General features: G+C 37.0%; 1 protein-coding gene across 1 annotated transcript in view; it reads left to right on the forward strand.

Annotated features, from left to right (window-relative positions):
• LOC109068249 (integrin alpha-X-like) overlaps window positions 1–19,607 on the forward strand; it is a 34,140-nt gene that overhangs the window by 2,995 nt on the left and 11,538 nt on the right. Inside the window, exons 2-12 of the mRNA XM_042734724.1 lie at window positions 9,267–9,354; window positions 14,669–14,777; window positions 14,956–15,059; window positions 15,150–15,220; window positions 15,393–15,507; window positions 15,600–15,727; window positions 15,869–16,014; window positions 17,788–17,938; window positions 18,710–18,857; window positions 19,119–19,192; window positions 19,394–19,511. Of these exons, the coding sequence (XP_042590658.1) occupies window positions 9,309–9,354; window positions 14,669–14,777; window positions 14,956–15,059; window positions 15,150–15,220; window positions 15,393–15,507; window positions 15,600–15,727; window positions 15,869–16,014; window positions 17,788–17,938; window positions 18,710–18,857; window positions 19,119–19,192; window positions 19,394–19,511 (1,210 nt within the window). The 5' untranslated portion in view covers window positions 9,267–9,308. The remainder of the gene's footprint in view (window positions 1–9,266; window positions 9,355–14,668; window positions 14,778–14,955; window positions 15,060–15,149; window positions 15,221–15,392; window positions 15,508–15,599; window positions 15,728–15,868; window positions 16,015–17,787; window positions 17,939–18,709; window positions 18,858–19,118; window positions 19,193–19,393; window positions 19,512–19,607) is intronic.

The raw sequence follows: 19,607 nt of genomic DNA on the forward strand, positions 1-19,607 counted from the left end.
ATCAAAAGCCTGTTTCACCTGATAAATAAGAGTTTAGCTTCAAATGGGCAACATGTTTGGATTTGTTCTGAATGAGAGAGATAAGAGCAACCTTATGTATCGCTTTAAACTATTTTTAATTATTATTATTTTTGTTGTTGTTTATAAGCCTATATTATTATATACTGCAATTATATTTATCCATTAGAATTATATATTTGTAATTCTTGTTCTGTTCTGATAAATTTGTTAAATTTAAAGGATTTTTGTATAGTGAAGGGAACTAAAAATATCCTGTTATTAGCCTATAACATTATTAGGCCTGCTGTTATTATTTCTGAATGTAATAAAATGCAACTCTCACAAACTTAATTTATTTTTTAGCGTGTTTTCGTGTATGTTTTTATCCAGCTTTATTTTTCCATTGCATCTAAAAATTACTTTGTTTATCACATTCACTTTGTGAACAAAACAAATATAACTTCAGATCTGCCTCCTGCGATGCTCAGCTGTGGACGATTTCAAAATGTTTGATATAAAGGTTGCTGTCACATTTTATACAGGAATTGTTTATTAAAAAAAAAAAAAATCAAATTAAGTATAAAAAAGGTTATAATTGCTTAAATTATTTCTATGAATTAATAAGTTAGCATGACTTTTTCATCATAGCATTCTTTACGAGCTGTATTCGTTTTCTGAAACCAAGCACCCACTTTTTTCTTTTTTAAATCTATTAATCGCTCGCATATCTCCTTCAACCTACAAATAAGGGCTAATAGAGGTTCTTTCTTTTATTATTTAGGCTATTTATAATGTTTATTCTTGAAGAAAATAAGTATTTTTTCTTTAATAAAATAAGGGACAGAATAAGGGACGATCCAAATATTTGTAATGTACAACAATATAGGTCTATATCTGCCTGCAGTTAAAAGGTTATATTTGTTTTGATTCATCCATTTATGTAGGCTACAATTAGCCTATTCTAAAAATAAAAATAAAAATAAATAATGTCATAAAAAACGCCATCGGTCTGAATAAATTTTACCATTATAGAATTGGGGTAGTAATTTAGGAGGTGAAAATACAGTGAAATTACAAATGGCATGGGATTTTAAAGCATGACAACTGAAGGTCGATATATGAAACATTTCTATGATGCATTTTTTTAAACAATGGCACTTACAGTTTTCAACTAAAATATTACTATTTCAACCATATAGCCTGTGAATAAATAAAATGCATATTTTTCAGTGAAAGAACACTGAGAGTGTAGGTTGCTTCTGGTGTTTGGATTTGTATTTCAATATAATGAGCTCCAAGTTTAAGAAAAGCCTACACTATTGTTTTTTTTTTTTATCTCTATTAAACAGCATTATCTCAATGAAATACGTCTTTCTTCAGGTAGACTGAATGTTTTCCCGCCTTGCTAAATGTTGGGTTCATGATAAATGAGTTGTATTCGCTCAAACTGATTTTATAAAATCAAACCGCGGACGGTGAAGCTGGGTCAGTTAGAGCTCGCGCTCGCTGTGAAGCAGGAGCAGCTGAAGGAGGATTCTGCTTGGTCTTAAAGCCTTCCTCAAACGCCTACGTTCACAAATAACAATGATTTTCGCAAAAATAATGATTAATTATCAATTGAGAATTTGTTATTATTTTGGTCTAGTGATAATAATAATATGGGCTGCGGGAAAATAATGAATAAAAAGAGAACGGCTGCTGTGAGTGCAGGTATGTTTCATCCCAGTAACATGACAACACCGTTCCTCGCAGCCAAAAAAAAAAAAACAGACCGAATTCAGCTCAGCTGGAGGGGGCTGGGGGGTAGTTCTGTATAGCTTGTGGGGGTCACGATTAAGGTGTGAATTTCTTGCTCTTTCATATGGACAGTGTCTTATGGGGGTTTCAAACTTGCAGAACAGGTTTTAGGACAACTTTAAAGAAAGGTTTGATCCACTTCAAATGTTGATTACTGTATAGCACAATAAAGTTTATAAGTAATTATAACTTAATTTCAGAGGAAATTGCCTTGCCCTATAAAAATAAAATAAAAATAAATAAATAAATAAAATAACAGGAGAGTTTCAAAGGGGATTAGGCTATTGTGTGCAAACTTTTTTTCCTACCAAACGCCAAACTAATAACATTGTCAGCATTAAAAGGTATAATTGCTACATTCTGCTGTGCAAATTTGGTTTGTGAAAAAAATAACAGTACATTTTCGTCAGTTATTTTATCTACAGATCGATGCATTTCTTACAGATTTCTGCTCATTCAAAATCAGATACAGATGAAGTAGCCTACTGTAAGATTACATTTGTTTGAATGCATTATTGCGACAGCGATTGCGTGTGAATGTGCTGTATCTGTTTTAAATCATGCTTTTAACCCCAAAATAATCAGTAAAAGGAAGACAAACTCCTTGAGAACTAGCCTGTAACGCTCGACTATTGCCGGCATTATAATATTATTATCGGAGAGATTGTGTGTATCAAGCTGGGCTATAGTTTAATGTTTTTATATTGTGAATTATTGCTAAATATGGAGTTATATTACAGGCTGTTGGCCTGAATTGTACTCGTGATGGAGCGGTGGTGGAGCGCTCTTGGAGCGAGTGAAAACTACGACGCTCCTCTCCTCGCCCCAGTCAGAATAACCCCGCTCCGCACATACTCTGCTCGGCAGCATGTCTCAAACGCGCGGGGAGGGTTGAGCCCAATCATTCTCAAAACATAAAATATTGATTTTATTTCAATTTTCGTTTTTGTGTTTCAGAGGGAAAACCAGTGTTAAGACACCTTTCTGAAAGAAGAATTTATGCAAACGCGTATTAAATGCTTTAAAAGCTTTAACAGAGATGTCTAGAGGGTATTTAATAGATCTGCCTCCCACGTAAGATTTTTCTAGTTACTAGTCGTTCATTTGTCATTATTCAACTAATCGCAGGTTTATATTAAATTTACAACTATAATCCATAATGAGCCTTAATATATAATATATTCCGTGCTCAAGCACACACATTAAGTTTGCCACAAAGCACAGGCAGAAGTAGCCCAATAATTGTGAAAAAGGAGACATTTTAATTATTTATTAATAAACAAATGTTTTCTTGTCGGCTGCAAGATGAAATTCACAGTGCTGACTTTATCCACATGGACGCGCATTTAGAGATAAATACAACATTCACAGATTACATAATGCTTTCGTTTTGAATTGATTCGTTTAAAAGACATTTCAAGCTTTCTGTAGATATATTTCTCATGTATGTGAGACACCAAAATTTTCAGTTATTTCATTATTAGGGAAAAAAATCACGGGATCGAGATGGCGCCTCCCTGTCATGCATGCACATTAATAATTTTTGCACAAACCCTTGAATATGAATAATAATTCACATTTTGCATGTGCATTACAAAGTAAATATTTTTTTTACATGCAATTATCCTAAATAAAACCAAACAAGATTTGTAATGAAGATAAAATATGTAGACAAATAAGAATAAATGCTGCACGTGCACTCAGCATCACCCGCGCCGAGCTAATCTTGCGCTGATATTTTACGGAATATTACACAAACCTGCATTTAAATGCGGCTGCAATTTATTTATTTATTTTATTTATTTATTTTTACTTTACTTAAATTATATGAAAGCAGGTAAAGAAGACTCCATTTAAAATCATTGAAGTTGTCAATTAATGAAGCTCTTTTTTACATTGTGTGTATTTTGTTGATTATAATGAGAGAACTTGAGTTTATACGTGAAGACGTTTTATTAATCAGTCCATTCTTTAGAGTTTCAATGATTTAGTTAAATCATGCAGGTTTAATTTGTTCGTTTCTTGTTTTAATTAGGCCTAAATAATGGGAGCGAAATTATAAAGTGCCTCACGTTTTACTAAAATAAAGAAAATAATTTATAAAACACGCAAGCCTAGCTCACTATGCTACCCCTTTTAATGCTCTAATGCAAAGTAAACCACATTTTCTTTTTAATAATATAACACATAATTCATATTATATAAATAATACTGCACACTATTTAAATGTGGTTTAATCTAAAATATGGTGTAGAGAAAATATAAGCACAGGCTCAGGCACAGGCTTGGCATTTATCCTGCTTTAATTTGTTCTAAGAAACGCACATATCTTCATAATTAGTAAACTTTCATCTGTGAATATTAAATATTTTAACTAGCCTACAGTGGTTTTCTTTCATTTCCCCCGACTGCAGTCAAATATAACACATCGGTGAGGCAAAGCTGATGATTATTTGCGATAATGTGCTTTGATGCGTTTGTTTGAAAACTTGTGATTAAAGCGCCACTCAGCGGTCAAAAGCTGCAAATGCACTTTGCAGACGCCGCGGCGGCGGTACGAGCGGCGGCGGTAGAACCAACGTTTTGGATGGCCACCTACTGTATAACATATATTACCAGTCTGTAATTCTCTAAAAGAGCTGGGTTAAGAATGAGTTTCTAAAGTAGTGGGTTTATCCATGGGTTTATAGGGAAACACCATTCTGAATGGATGTGTTATTGATGTGAGTGAGTGCAAGTTCAACTGAAGAAGAAATGGCTTGAAGGAGATGAGATGGAATAGGATCAAGTGGACAAGTAGTAGGATGACTGGAAAGGATAAATTTGGAGACTTCTGCTTCAGAGAGTGGAGAAGGATGCAACAAGTATGTTTGCTGGTAAGATGTGCTCGACAGATTGTGATGTGGAAAATTGTGCACTGATGGTATTAATTTTATTAATGAAGAATGTGGCAAAGTCATCAGCTGTTTGAGTTGATGAAGGAGGGGGAGGAGGAGGACAAAGGGGGAAGGGAAATGTGAGAGTTAGACAAATTTTTAATTTTATTATGATTGTATGTCCTTTTAGCCATGGAAACATTAGCAGAGAACGAAGAGAGGATTGACCGATTAAGGTTTGTAGGATTTTTTTATTTGCGCCATACCCTTTCTGCTGTCCTGAGCTTAGAACAATGCTCACAGAGAACATCAGACAGCCTAGGGGCAGAAGGGGTGGTACAGGCTGGTCTGGAAGACAAGGGGCAGACAGTGTCTAAACAAGATGTCAGAGTGGAGCAGAAAGTATCAGTAGCACTGTTAGCATCAAGTGATGAGAATTTTTTAAGAGGAGGAAGCGAAGATGAAATCATAGCAGATAGCAGAGAGGGGTGAGAGTGAGCATAGGTTACTTTGAAAGATGACATGTGTAGGGGTATGTGTTGTGTCAGGAACCCTGATAATGTTAAGAGTGAGCAGGTAGTGAGCCGAGGTGTACAGTGGAGTAACCAACACATGACCAGCACGTGGCCAGCGGAGCAGTGTCAGTTTATCTAGGTGGACAATGACGTCTCCAACCATAACTAGAGGAGTACCATATCTAATTCTTCCAAGAATTTACCTAGCATTCCTGGGGGCCAATAAACAACTACAAAATGGATTTTAAGAGGGTGGTTGATAGTAACTAAATGTGATTCAAAGGAGCTGTTGATACCCAGAGATGGTAAAAGATTAAACTTCCAATCATTGGGGATGAGCAGACCAGTACCTCCACCTCTTCCAGTCAGACAGGGGGTATGGGAAAATTAGAAATTATTGTAGAGTACTGCAGGAGTAGCATTGTCATCTGGTTTGATCCAGGTCTCTGTCAGGGCCATGAGCTTTAGCCTTGAATGAATAGTAATAGATCTGCTTTGTTTACCACAGACTGGCAATTCCAGAGACCAATAGGAAAAGAAAGTTGGGTATTAGTACACATATACAAAATGCGCAAGATGTCAGGATTGTTCTGCCTACAGTGTGGGATGTGTGGTTTGTGAGTGTTAGTAATAGTAAGGATCTGGAAATAATACAAGAGATACACAGTCTTTAATAATCCACACAGTGTAAATCCAACACAGAAACAGGTAATCCAACACAACCGTAGTAAAGATGAGACAACAAGTGACGTGACACACAGCCAAGTATGGTGTCACTTTATGGAGCTTGTTTCTATGTTTTCCTGTCTTCTGTTCTGGTTTAGTTCCTGTGTGCCCATATTTGGTTATATTCCTGGTCTCGTTTATTATTTAGTTAACCACCATCACCTGTGTCTAGTTAATTATCCTCATTTTCTATGTATTTAAGTTGCTCCTTCACAGACACTCTTTGTCTGGTCACCATTTACTTAGATGTGTGTTTCCCTGTCCGTTTGGATTATCTCTTGTGTGGCTTATTGTAATTAAACTTTGTGTTGGAATTTATTCATCTTCACTGAGTCTTCTTCAATACACGATGACAACTACAATTTGTACACATTCAAATATTCACATACTGTAGTATGATAAACATTTTAGGCAACACCCAGTTCAAGAATATAATCTGAAAAGATTTTAGACCTTAAAATCAGGTGAGAATGATCAGAAAGACTGTCATTATGACTAGCATCGTCACGTGTAGCTATGGAAAGCACACAATGCAGGAATAGAAATAAACAAGATAGTCCTTTAATTAATTCAGCGGCAGGAGAAACACAGGAGATTAACACAAATCAACATCAATATCGGAACTAAGGAGCTAGGCAAAAACACAGGGCTTAAATACTAGTAAAGATAATTAGGGAAAACTGAAACAGGTGTGGCGCTAATTAATCAAAAACCATGGAAACTAATAGACAAGGGAACTCAGGAAAATGTGGAGAAATAAACAGAAACAAAACAGAACATAACAGTGACAGTTCGCCCCCTACAAGAAGGTGCATTCTCGCGCCTATAAACAGTCCAACAGAGGAGGGGGTGGGGGTTCAGGAGGTGGTCATGAGGCACTCGGCAATGGGAAAGGGGCATAGTTCATAGGGCCAGGGCAGAGCAGATGGAGGGAGGAGCCAGGGAGGAGCCCAGAGCAGGAGGAGCCAGATGGAGATCCAGAGACCAGCCAGGACAAGGCCGATTCGATGGAGGGAGGAGCCATGGTGGAGTTTTGGCAGACATCACCCTGCAGATGAGTGATGGAGATGGAGCCACTGGAGGTGAAGACTCTGAGGACATTGAGGATCCGGAGGGCCAAGGTAGAGCTAGTGACTCAGGCAACCGCAGCGGAGACGGGGACCCGGAAGAGTGACTGAGGATGAAGGTGGAGCTAAAGGAAAGGAGGAGCCTGACAGAGCCAGAGGGATGGAGTGATGAGGTGGTGGATGGTTGACGACTGACCAAGGCAGAGCCAGAGGGACGAGGGATTCTGGTGGAGATAGTGGGATGACAGGCCACGAGGGAGCTAGGAGCCAAGGTGGAGCCGATGGGTCGAAGGACCAAGTTGGAGTCCAGGACTCGGAGGGTGGAGGCAGAGACAGGGGATCTTCACGCCTAGACGTAGCTGGAGACTGGAAGTCCCGAGGCGGATCAGAGCACCCTGATGGCGCTGACTGAGGGTGAGCTGAGAGACTGACAGGCACCAGCGGAGATAAGGCTGAGGAACTGGCTGGTTTTAGGAGAGGAGGCGGGAGAGGGAGGTTGGGAGGGAACACAGGAGAAAAGGAGCTGGGCGGAACCAGCAGAGACGCAGAAGATTCAGGGGAACTGGGTATTACCTCCCCAAAGCAGTCTATTAAGTCCTTTTTAAAGATGTCCATTAGTTCCTCTAAATAAATGTCCAGCTACCAGTAGCAGCTCACCCTCAGTGGCGGGAGTGTGGGCGGAGCTTCCCTCCAACCCCTCGATCTCCACCAAAACTCCCTTGGGGATGGGCGATGTTGCCGGCTCATGGTCCTGGTCAGAACACTCTTGAGGCTCAGGCTCCAGGGCGATGATTGGCTCAGTCACAGGTATGCCCGCTGGCTCACGTATCGCGGCAGGCTCAGGCTTTCCGTCTGCGGTGGGCACAAGCAATTGCTCCGTGGAGCGGGATGATGGCTGACTGGTATCTGGCTCGGGAGTGGGGCTGGTGAAGTCCTCCTCAGCGGGGCAGATGGTGAATAAAGATCCGTTATTCATCAGCACCCACTCCACAAACGCAGCAAAAATCTCTCTGGGACCGTTCGCTGGCAGGTGTGCCTTACACCATTCACCCAGACTGGTGATGTAAAAAATGCAAAGCGAGCGGTCTGGGAAATGTGTAAGGCATGCCAGATCTAAGAAGTCCCTAGTATGGCCCTCCAGCGAATGGTCCTGCTGCTCCAGGCAAAGGAGCTGGATGGCCGGTATATCCATCTGGGAGAGGAGAGAAGAGGAGAGGAGAAAAACAAAAAGAAAGAAAAATGCTGCAATAATAACTTAGAGTTTGGGTATTCTGTCACGTGTAGCTATGGAAAGCACACAATGCAGGAATAGAAATAAACAAGATAGTCCTTTAATAAATCCACACACAGGAGAAACACAGGAGATTAACACAAATCAACATTAATACCGGAACTAAGGAGCTAGTGCAAAACACAGGGCTTAAAAGGTAGAAAAGGTAATTAGGGAGAACTGAAACATGTGGAGCTAATTAATCAAAAACCATGGAAACTAATAGACGAGGGTACTCAGGGAAATGCGGAGACAGAAACAGAACCAAAACAGCACATTTTCCATTTGCTTTTTGGCCTATGTTGAATAATGTTTTGAAATTTGACATAATTCAGAGGGATCTTAAAAATTCTTAGATCAATTTTGAAATCTTCCATTCAAATTCAGTATCAGCAACTGCTCAGAGTTTCCCTCTGATACCTTGGGACATGCAGAATTCATTGAACACTTCAACAACACATTTTGTCCAGTTATCACTTTAGACAAAACCGACCTTAATGCCAAAAAAGAGTGAAAACTCCACTGTAATTTTAAGTGATTCTTAGAACATCGTACAAATGACTGTCTTTATGATCACATTATTAAATTATTCAAACAGCTGATTTGTTTAAAACTCAGATTCATTCATGAATGAAATACCATTGCTGTTTGATTTTCCTTTAGTCCTGTCAGTTGACAGAGCCAACAGTACACTGTACAGTGAATCTAAAATTTAAGTTACTCTTTATTAACTTCTTGCTCATCGATCTGTTGCATAACTACAAGAAACACTGCAGTCTCAGTCATAGAGTCACACAATGATATTGCATTCCCAGAACATACAGTATTTCTTGAAGTTTTTTCATTTCCTGGTTCATCATGGCCTTTGATTATATCTTTCTCATTTTTGCTTAGTCATTTAGGTCCGTTATGTCCATTTCCTCTGCGTTTTTGGCTGCCCCTCCTTAGTTGTATGTACTGACTCTTGCATCTTTCTCAATAAAAGCTCATTCTGTCTTTGTTTTTCATATATTAGGAAATTTGGAGCTTTCATGTCACCATTGCCTCTGAGCCTGATATGACCATGGACTGGGATTTCTGCCTCTTTTTGTACCTGTTTTGTGGTAAGACCAATACATGATGTAATGTGAACTTTTTCAAATTGGCACAAATGTATGTTTCATTAAAATCCTAATGAATTTGTACTTATTATTGATGAAACCATTACCAGTTTAATGGTAAACCATGATAATAGTCCAGAAGGTTAGTATTAATGTTTCATACTTTAATGATCATTAATTCTTTCCCCGCCAAAGACGAGATTTTACGGCTCTCCGTGTTTTTACTGCTATACGCTCGGAGCGCTATTACGTATTTTATGAATGAGACTAGAATCTCCAAATTAAAAACACAGGTGAGGAAGCCGCAGAGACAAGCAATTTCATATGTAATCAAATGCATATGAATATTAATGGGATCATCAACAATAAACAGGATATAAATGAAAACTGCTTAATGTTACAGAGTGAAATGTTGATCCAGGAAGTGGTTTAGGACTGTGAAGTTTTGTTAGTGCTGATGGAATTGATCTACTGCATCTATGCTTTGGCCATCATACTGAATATGATCCAGATGTAGTATTTGATGAAAAGTAATTTTCTTAGCTTTTTGCTTAAAACTGAAACTTATATTCAAGTGTTAATTAAAAAAAGAATGCTTGTAACTAGAAAAAAACAGAGTGTTTTGTTTAAAAGTAGAGGCTCTGTTCTTTATTTTGTCATAATGCTCAGTTATTCATACAACAAAATATTTTGGGGGGCAAGAAAATTTAATGAAAATGACCAAAACCGCTGGCAGTGACTGGAAAGTTTTTTAAAAAATGCTGGCAGGAAAAGAGTTAATGTTTGAAAAGAAGAAAAAGAGTACCAAATTTGATTATCGCGATTTGAAAAACTTGCAGTAAATACTGGTCAGCATTAGGCAAAGTTAGTCTCACGCAGGCGCAACATCCAGCGCAGGTTTGGTTTGTGTGAAAACATGAATAAAGGTTTTATTACATGTTAGTAGATACCATGTTAGGTTGTCACTTCACCCAACCAATATTTTTGTTTGTTTAAAATCCAACCATCAATTTTAATGTTTTTATTTAACTTTTTTACCAATTCAAGCACATATTAATAATAATAATACTGTGATAATATTGACAACATTTTGGTCACTGTAATTGTGATATGAAAATTTCATACTGTTTCACATCTACTTATATGTTCGGATATTTTAGGCTGTTATTATATATTTATTTTACTGTGTTGCTGTCAAACACTATTTTTGGCTGCAAATTTGGTGATGTGTACAGCAGGGTCTTGAGTGAGCCCCTTATTTATCTTTAAGATGCAGGGAGACAGGGTTGCAAACATTTTAGTGCCTTTTTGCAACAAAGAAAGACACTCATCCAGTGCAGGCTTTTAAAAAAACACAAAAACAATGACTAGAAAGCCATTTGCTCTTAAAACGTTAAGACTTTTTTATTTTTATTTTTAACCAGCACAAGTCATAAAAGATTTTCACGGCGTTGCATTGGACTCTGTTGGTGACATCCTAATGGTTTATTGCCAACTATAATTTCCATTTTGCAACAGGCAGCAACAGTCTTTTCCATCTGATTTTGCAAGATTTGTTTGTCTTAAAAGCGTTAATCTTGTGATCAAAAACATCTTTTACATATTTCTATATTCATTTTATACATTTGATACAGTAGCTCTTATCATTAGGTTAGCTAGTCTAATTATTGAAAAGTTTAACCATTAGTTGAACTATTTTTTGTAGTAGTATTCATTCTAAAATTGTAGTAATTCCAAGTAAAACATTTTAGAAAATGACGTTGTCAAAAATCCAATGCAGTCTGCTGATTCAGTGCACTGACAGGTATCTTTTCCATTGACTTTCATTCAAACTTTTTCCTTGTTGATCATTCCAAGATGGCAGCACAGACTGTCCTCCAACAAAAAATGACCCTATAGGTAATTTGTGCATGCAACTTATTACAACCTATATTTACATTTTAAAGTTTAGTGACCTCTGGCGTGCGTAAAAACAATGACAGTGTCGTGTTGCGTTGTGTCTGTCTTCATGAAATGACGTATGACTGTCATTACCAAACAAAATGCATGTTTATTTAAATGGAATTTGTGGACTTTTTACATGGTCCAACCCAATCTCACAGCAATTTGTTCATATTTTACTAGTTAGCTAATTCATATGAATTTGTACCTAACCCCACCCCTAAACCTGCCCTCACAGAAATCATGCAAAATCATGACTTACAGTGCATATACATTTTATGAGCATGTGTGTTCTCTTGGATTGAACCCATGATCACATGATTGCATATTGTCATTTATCACGTTGCTCTACCAACTGAGCTATATGATACCCGAATTATGATGCAGATAAAAGAGTACAAAGCATTAATATGAAAATGTCCTGTTGCCAATAGGGGCATAATTGTAGTATACCCTCTGATGGGTTGTATTTTGGGGATTTGGAGAAAACGGCCTATGCGGACGTATTGGTTGGAGGACATGTTGCAGCAGCACTGTATTTTGTATTCACAGCTTGAAATTCATGATTAAGAAGATGTATATACTGCCCCATTAATTAGTTTCAGTAAAAATTAAGTTACTGTTACTAGAGTAGAAACTATTACTCCATAGCATCGGTTTGGCAACTTCCATATGAGTTAGCTATCTTCCTCCTTACTCTGTCATTTGATAATCAATCAATGGTGATCAATCAATCAAGTATTATGTTGTTTTTATAAAGTAGCTCTTGGTAGATAATTAATTGCATCGAAAGTGATTAATCATGAAAACTGTGTGATTAGTCAGTCTAATTTTTAAGCTCCAAAAGTCACACCTTTTATTTTTCTCAAATCATAGAAATGAGTATTTGTACATGCAGTTCTCTCGCCTGCGCCGCAGCCTCTCTCGACTCTTGCTCTGACAGCATCTGTAAGAAACAATCCATTGCAGCGTTGGCTTCCTTCCTCCTGGCCTCCTCTAACTCCCTTATTTCCTTTAGTACCAACATAACAAGTGTGTCTCCCCTTTTCCTCTTTCCTAGCATGAAGACATTAATAAATCTATATTTAACAATCCGGTCTTATTTAAACTCTTACATTGCAGCTATTGCACTAATTGTACTACATATAAGCATTTTCACAGCACAGTTTACAAACTGTGTTTAATTGTAATTGTTAGGGTTATGTTTTGGCTACATTCACAAAAAGCCAGAGCTTTCCCCATCCAATCTTTTTTTTTCTTGTCTCAAGAAATATCTGCGTCCACACGAAACCACAAAACAATGTAGTATACATTTCAGACCAGCATGTGGCGCTGTAATTCTGCCACAGTGATACAATAAAAACGGAGAAGAAGACTTGGATTATGCACATAAAGCTTCATGTTTTTGTTGCTGTTATGTGATGTAGCGATGTCTGACTAGGGGCGAGACATGGGCTGATGACGTTATCGTTCCACACGGAAACGCAAGGGCGCCATTTTCAAATTTATCCACTCTGGAACCCGGTTTCAAAAAATATCGGTTTCACACTCCTAAAACGCTGGATCCGTGTGGACGAAACGCCTATACGATACAAAATTTATGCGTATAAGGCGAAACGCGTCTCCGTGTGGACGGGGCCTTAGTTTTTGTCCTGTTTTCATTGTGTTTTCAGTTCACCTGTTCCCTGTTGACCTAGTTTTACTTTAACTCCTAATTGTCATTTCGTTCACCTGTGTTTGTTTATTTAACTCATTAGTTCTTTTGTTGGCTCCCCTTCAAATACTCTCAGTTCTCCCCTTAGCCTTTGTCCGTTCTACTTTACTTTAAGTTTAGTTGTGTGGTTTCTTGCGGTTTTCTGACGTGTACTTATTAATCAAGTTTATTGAAATAGCACCTTTTGCCTTCGTCTGCCTTCCTTGGACACAACTGTAACAGTAATGTTGGTTGGGTTTCTAGATTTGGTCACTAACTTTGTACCAATGCTTATCTAGTACATAGCTAACATGGATGTATTTATCATGATTTATAGCTTTATTTAAAAGTTACTTGCCTTTTACAGATTTGTCAGTGTCACTGGCCTCTGAATCTTTGCTTTCCACATTTCTAGTGCATGCTGGTTTGTGTCCAAGGATTGCATCCATTTAACCATACCATTTACCTGTCCGTTGGTCAGAACTATTTAGGTTGTTGTGGTCTTTAACCTTTTTGAAGTCTTGTTTGAGGGGTTTTATTTTTTTTTTCAGCTAAAACAAGACTGAGTTTTGCATTTGAGAAACGATGGGTTGCAGCACCTCTTTGCCGCTAAAGGAACGGAGTAGTTCCTCAAATAGTTCCTGAAACGGGGATTAAGTTCTGCATGAAACCGCTATTAATCTGCCACAATTCAGGGTTTGTAAAGTGGTTGTTTTTGAATGATGGGGCAAACTGCAAACCCTGCAGCTTAGTCGTGTTGATCATTTTGGGTGTTTTTAAATTTAAGGCTTTGACATAGCACCTGGCCTGTTTTTTCTGTTGGGTAGAGAGAGTGGAAATGAGTTCTGTTTGTATCCAATTGTGACAGCTTTGGCTCAAACTATCATGGGTGAACCTCAGGGAAAACTTACACCACAAAAAAAAAAGTTCTTACTCAGTATTTTTGTCTTGTTTTATAGTACAAATATCTAAACATTACAAAATCAAGATATTTACTGGAGATTCAAAATGATGGCATAACTAGTTACTTATTAGCATGCATGTTGGCTGTTTATTAGTACTTACTGTAATAAGATCCGTTAACAACTACCTTAATAACTGTTAATAAGCAGCAAATTAGGAGTTTAAGACAAAAGTTGTAGTATATAGTTACTTTACAGTGAAAATTGGTCCCTAAATTAAAGTGTGACCAAAATGACATAAAATGTCTGCCAAGGGAAAAGAAAAATAAACTTCCCTTCCCTTTGAATTAAGTTTTATTTTCCTTACCACTTCAGCATTTTTTTAGTACAAACTCACTAAATTTTGATAATTATTTTCTGAAAAAGTATCTTATCTTATTTTGTATTTTCAGTAAATGCATCTCGATTTAAGTTTTTTTTATTCTCGATTCTCGATTTTTGTTTGTTTGTTTTTTATTAGATATTTGTGCTGGAAAACAAGACAAAACATACAAATTTTTTTTTTTTTTTTTTCTTTTTTTTTTCAGTGTAAAATGAGCTGTGTTTTTAACCACCTCATGTCTTCTCAATAATATTTGTGTTTTTCAAAATAGTGGCAGTTTGAGCAGACAGATTGCTCAAAATGAACATATATTATTTGTGTGTGTGTGCGTGTGTGTGTGTGTGTGTGTGTGTGTGTGTGTGAGTGCATGTTATAATGGTCTTAATTTTCATCATCCAGCATTTCACTCAGTGCTGACATTCAACATCGATCCTGTGACTTGGAAGTACTTTACAAGAAACAATGATGTTGGCTTTGGCTATAGAGTGATACAGACAGATACATCTAGGTGAGAGAAAAAGAGTTAGAATTTTTAACAAAAATTATATATTTTGTTTATTAATTTATTTAAGACTATTTTGTATACAAGAAATGCCTGTGTGAACAACCATTACAGAACACTGACCTATCACAATTCATAAAATATATATTTGAAACCTAACATGTTTTCCTTTACTTTTCTATAGTTTACTTGTGAGTGATCCTTTAGTACAATACAGCAATAACACAAGAGGACAAGTTTATAGCTGTGCCATTTCACAGGAAACTTGCCTGCCGGTGGCAATTAATGGTATTTATTTTTTCATATTTCATATTTACAAGTGATAAGTCTGTTTGACATGTAATATCTAAATGATTTTAATTATTTATACAATGACAGTGCCTTCTGAAGCTGTTAACATGTCTCTTGGACTTTCTATGACTAAGGATCCACAATCTTCTAATTCAGTGGTATGTTGTATGTTCATCCTAAAGCACAAATAAATACATATACAGATGCCTTATGTAAATGTTGTGCTGAATATTGCACTGATTGCATGATTTTAAACCAGAATTCTGGGATTTGTACTTTCAACATTGATACAATGTTTGACATGTCTTCAATACAACGACTCTCCTTCAGGTTTGTGGTCCAACCATTCCTAAGCAGTGCAAAGTGCTTACTACCCTCAATGGTATGTGCTTTATCATGAGTGGAAACGATGCAGTGAGTGCACCTATACCAAGTGCTTTGAGAAGTAAGTGAAATGAAGAATTCCCTAGATTTCTCTTTATATTGCTTATTGATAATCTAATTATATGCCTGTTTTCCTAAACACCTCATCCACAGACTGCCCTCCAGAAATAGACATTGCTTTTCTAATAGATGGCTCTGCGAGTGTAGAAGATGTAGATTTTGTTAAAATGAAAACTTTTGTCATAACAATAATCCAGAGTTTTTCCAACTGCAGTTCTCAGGTAGGAGTCCATATTGCCAATTTTTACATTTAGATGCTACTAAAAAAGTGTGGTTCATATTGCAGTCCATCACCAATTTAGACAGGAACAGCATGTTTAACTGACATGTAATGCACAGATGTGTGTGTTCTTCTTGTATAGTTTGCCATTGCACAGTTTTCCACTGGTTTTGAAATTCACTCCAAGTTTGAAGCAGTCAATGACATTGATTCATGGAGGACAAGAATAGGAGAGATTAAACAGCAAAAAGGATGGACCTACAGTGCAAATGCTATAAATAAAACTGTGTATGTCACTTCTAATGTTATCAATATAGAGTATCTCAAAATGGCACTTCATGATGTTGATTCAATGTTCTTATTTTATTTTTTTTGTTGCATATTAGAGTTTTCTTCTAAAACTGATTTTGTAGATTTTTTAAGGATTTTTTGGCCATCAAAGATGTAGTTGAGATTTGGAGAAATGCATCACTGTCTCAGCAATGGATCCTCTGCAGTGAATGGGTGCCCAAACAGCTGATAAAAACACCAAAATCATCCACAAGTAATCCACACAACTCCAGTCCATCAGTTAACATTTTAAGAAGCAGAAACTTGCATGTTTGTAAGAAAAAAATGTAACTGTAGAATGTTGCTTCTGGCTGAAATATAAGTCCTCTATCCATAAGATTGCTTCCTCTAGTGAAAAAGCTGCCCTGTCTGAATCAGGAGAGAAATCTGCACAGGTCAACCGTTTACACCGTTTACAAGAAAAAAGAGTTCAAACAGCTCTAAACAAATATATTGGTGGATTTTGATGTGAGAAACAACAGGAGATGCACTTTTTCACTGGAGGAAGTGTTAATATGGATTATGGACTTGCAATTTAGTTAAAAACGTCTTAAAGATGGATTTGTTTCAGCTTTAGTCTAGCTTTAGATGTTAACAGATGGACTGGACTGCTGTGGATTACTTGTGGATTATTGTGATGTTTTTATCAGCTGTTTGGACTCTCATTCTGATGGCAGCCACTCAGGGGTGCAACTAGCCTGTATGTCTGACAGCACAGCTGAGTTAACATGAACAGCTAATGGTAAAAAAAATAAATAAAAATAATCTATTTTTTCCATGATAAACCAGCCTTATTGCATAAGTAATGTTTTCCAGCTTATAGTCATGTATTGTGCATGCTACCTTATATTTACCAGTTGTTATTTTACTTAAATAAAATTGAGATATGGCATGCATGGGATTGGTACCATAGGGTTTAACCAAAATCTATCAAAATGTAGATATCAGCAACATTATTTTGCAGTAAGTTAGTAAACACTTGTCAGTCAACATTAATATTTGCAAGCCTCCAAGTTTGGTAGCAAATCTATGTATGATTCCGCGGTAAAACCAGAGATATTAAAGTTGCTTTCCAGATTCTTGTCATTTATTGTAAATGCTACCTTATAGTTTTCAGCTCAGCAACCTCGGTTTTGCATATTCTAAGCTAGTTACATATTCTGTCTGCTACATTCCCAGTGTTAGCAAACGCTAGCTACTCTGTTAACATGAATAACGTACAGTATTTACAAGCCTCCAAGCATAGACGTCTCATTTTAAATCCTACCTGTTGCCTTTCACCATCCATTTATTTAGCTGCTGTTGCATCCCCTGACATGCCATCTCCTTTTCCCTCTTTCTTTTTCTATTTTTAGCCCCAGATAGCTTTTTTGCTTTATCCATCTTTTTCGAGTTTATAGCGCATATAGCGCATACCCACTTTTTGCGCCACTGCAGCCATTCACTGCAGAGAATCCATTGCTGAGCAAGTGATGGAATGCATTTTTTTTCCAGATCTGTTGTCCAGAAACTCATCTACATGGCCTAAGGCTGAACAAAGTTTCAGCAAATTTTTATTTTGAATAAACTATTTCTTTAAGGGGTTGTTTGGCTGATCTGGAGAAAAACAAATAGTTTTTCGGAGTTTGAAACTGCAACACCCATAAGAAGTAAAGCGCACAAACAATTATGTGACTTCTAATAGCTGTTTTCAACACTGTATATGATGCTTTTCTTATTTCCATTGTACAGGGATGAGCTCTTTGTAAGTGAAGGAGGGGCGAGGCAATCAGCAATTAAAATCCTAATTGTTATTACTGATGGTAGCTCAACTGATGAACCGCATCTCAGAGGTGCTGTTGAAAAGGCAGAAAAGAAGAATATTATACGATTTGCTATTGGTGTAAGATCCAAGTTTTCTTTGACTCAAGGTCTTCAAATGTCAAAAGGGATGCAAAAACAAAAACACAAAAAGTAGAATTAATGTAGTCCTCTAAATAGAGTGTCCAAGTTGTCAAGTCACTCTTTTGAATCAGTTTTTTCATTGAATTAGTTAAATTAAGTTCATAAAACTTGTATTGACTACGTTTATTATACTTTCACTGTGTTTTGTCTTATTTTTAAAAGATTGAAAGCTCTAGTCCTCATTCATATAGCTACATTGACTACTACAGTGTTTACAATTTCAGAGAATAATAATGACAAAAATTAGGGCTGCACGATTAATCGCATGCATTTGTCATGCGTGTCTCATCAGTAAAGCCGGTTCCGTGATTAGCGGTAAATGTCTGTCACCTGTTTTCAAACGGGAGCGGCAGTTAATAACAAGCTACGCAATATTCTGTTCATAATTGAGATTAATCGCATTCGATTATGAACACGATATTGCGTAGCTTGTCAGTGAACTACGGCTCTGTGTATTAACTGCCGCTCCCGTTTGAAAACAGGTGACAGACATTTACCGCTAATCACGGAACCGGCTTTACTGATGAGACACGCATGACAAATGCATGCGATTAATCGTGCAGCCCTAACAAAAATGTTGTCTTTGCATGAAATTATCAGTCAAAAAAGTGAGAATTTTTTACCTTTGTCTTTGCATTTAACAAGATATAAAAGGACAAAAAATTTTAATGTTCCAAAATGACCTGTCTAGTCTTTTCAATTCCCAAAGATCGGTGAAGCTTTTGATGATGCAGATACAAAGCAGCAGTTACAAGTTATTGCATCTGCTCCTGTTGCTAAGCATGTGTTTAATGTGACTGACTTTGACGCATTGGACAGCATCCGTGAACAACTGGAAGAAAACATTGCTATTGAAGGTAAATTTACAAATAAGAACAAAGAACACAATACAGGTGTAGATGAGGGAAACAATGAAAATGGATTTGACAGTCAGTGTTGCATGAGTGCTGAACAAAAAAATAAAAAATACTTCACCTTTGACATATGCTCACTATGGTCAAATCTCAGCCTTGCTGGTATTGGAACAGCACAGCCACAGTCAATATGATATTGCTTATGGTATGATCTTAGATCATATTTACTTCTTTTAAATACTTTTTTCCCATATATTATTTTAGGTGTCCAGTCCACTGGTGATTCTGCCACAATGGAGTTTGCTCAGGATGGATTTACTGCAGTGTTTACATCCAATGTAACTCAATTTGCAAGCATCTGAAAAATATTTTTATTGGGCATTTTTTATTGGTCAACTGTAGTTTATCTAAGAAAATCCTTAGTTATAACTGTAAACAAATTACCACTAAGAGTTTTCTTAGTTTAAGGCAACCAGACATCATGTTGAAAAGTGTTGTAGAGGGAAAGAAAACAAACAAATACAAACCTCTTTGTTCAGGAAAGTCTGATCATGAGTTCTGTGGGAGCTTTCCAGGGGAAGGGTGGATATCAGGAACACTATCGAGATGGCCGTTCATCAGACTTCCAAGTGGGAAGTGAGCAAGATAGTTACTTTGGTGAGAAACACATCAAACTGGCCTTACGTTTATTCTGGGTAGATACAATCTAGGTAGATTTAAATCTAATAAAAAAGAAATACTGCAGACCCCCAA

This window comes from Cyprinus carpio, chromosome B12 (genome assembly GCF_018340385.1).
Source record: "Cyprinus carpio isolate SPL01 chromosome B12, ASM1834038v1, whole genome shotgun sequence".
In the NCBI taxonomy this organism is placed as follows: Eukaryota; Metazoa; Chordata; class Actinopteri; order Cypriniformes; family Cyprinidae; genus Cyprinus; species Cyprinus carpio.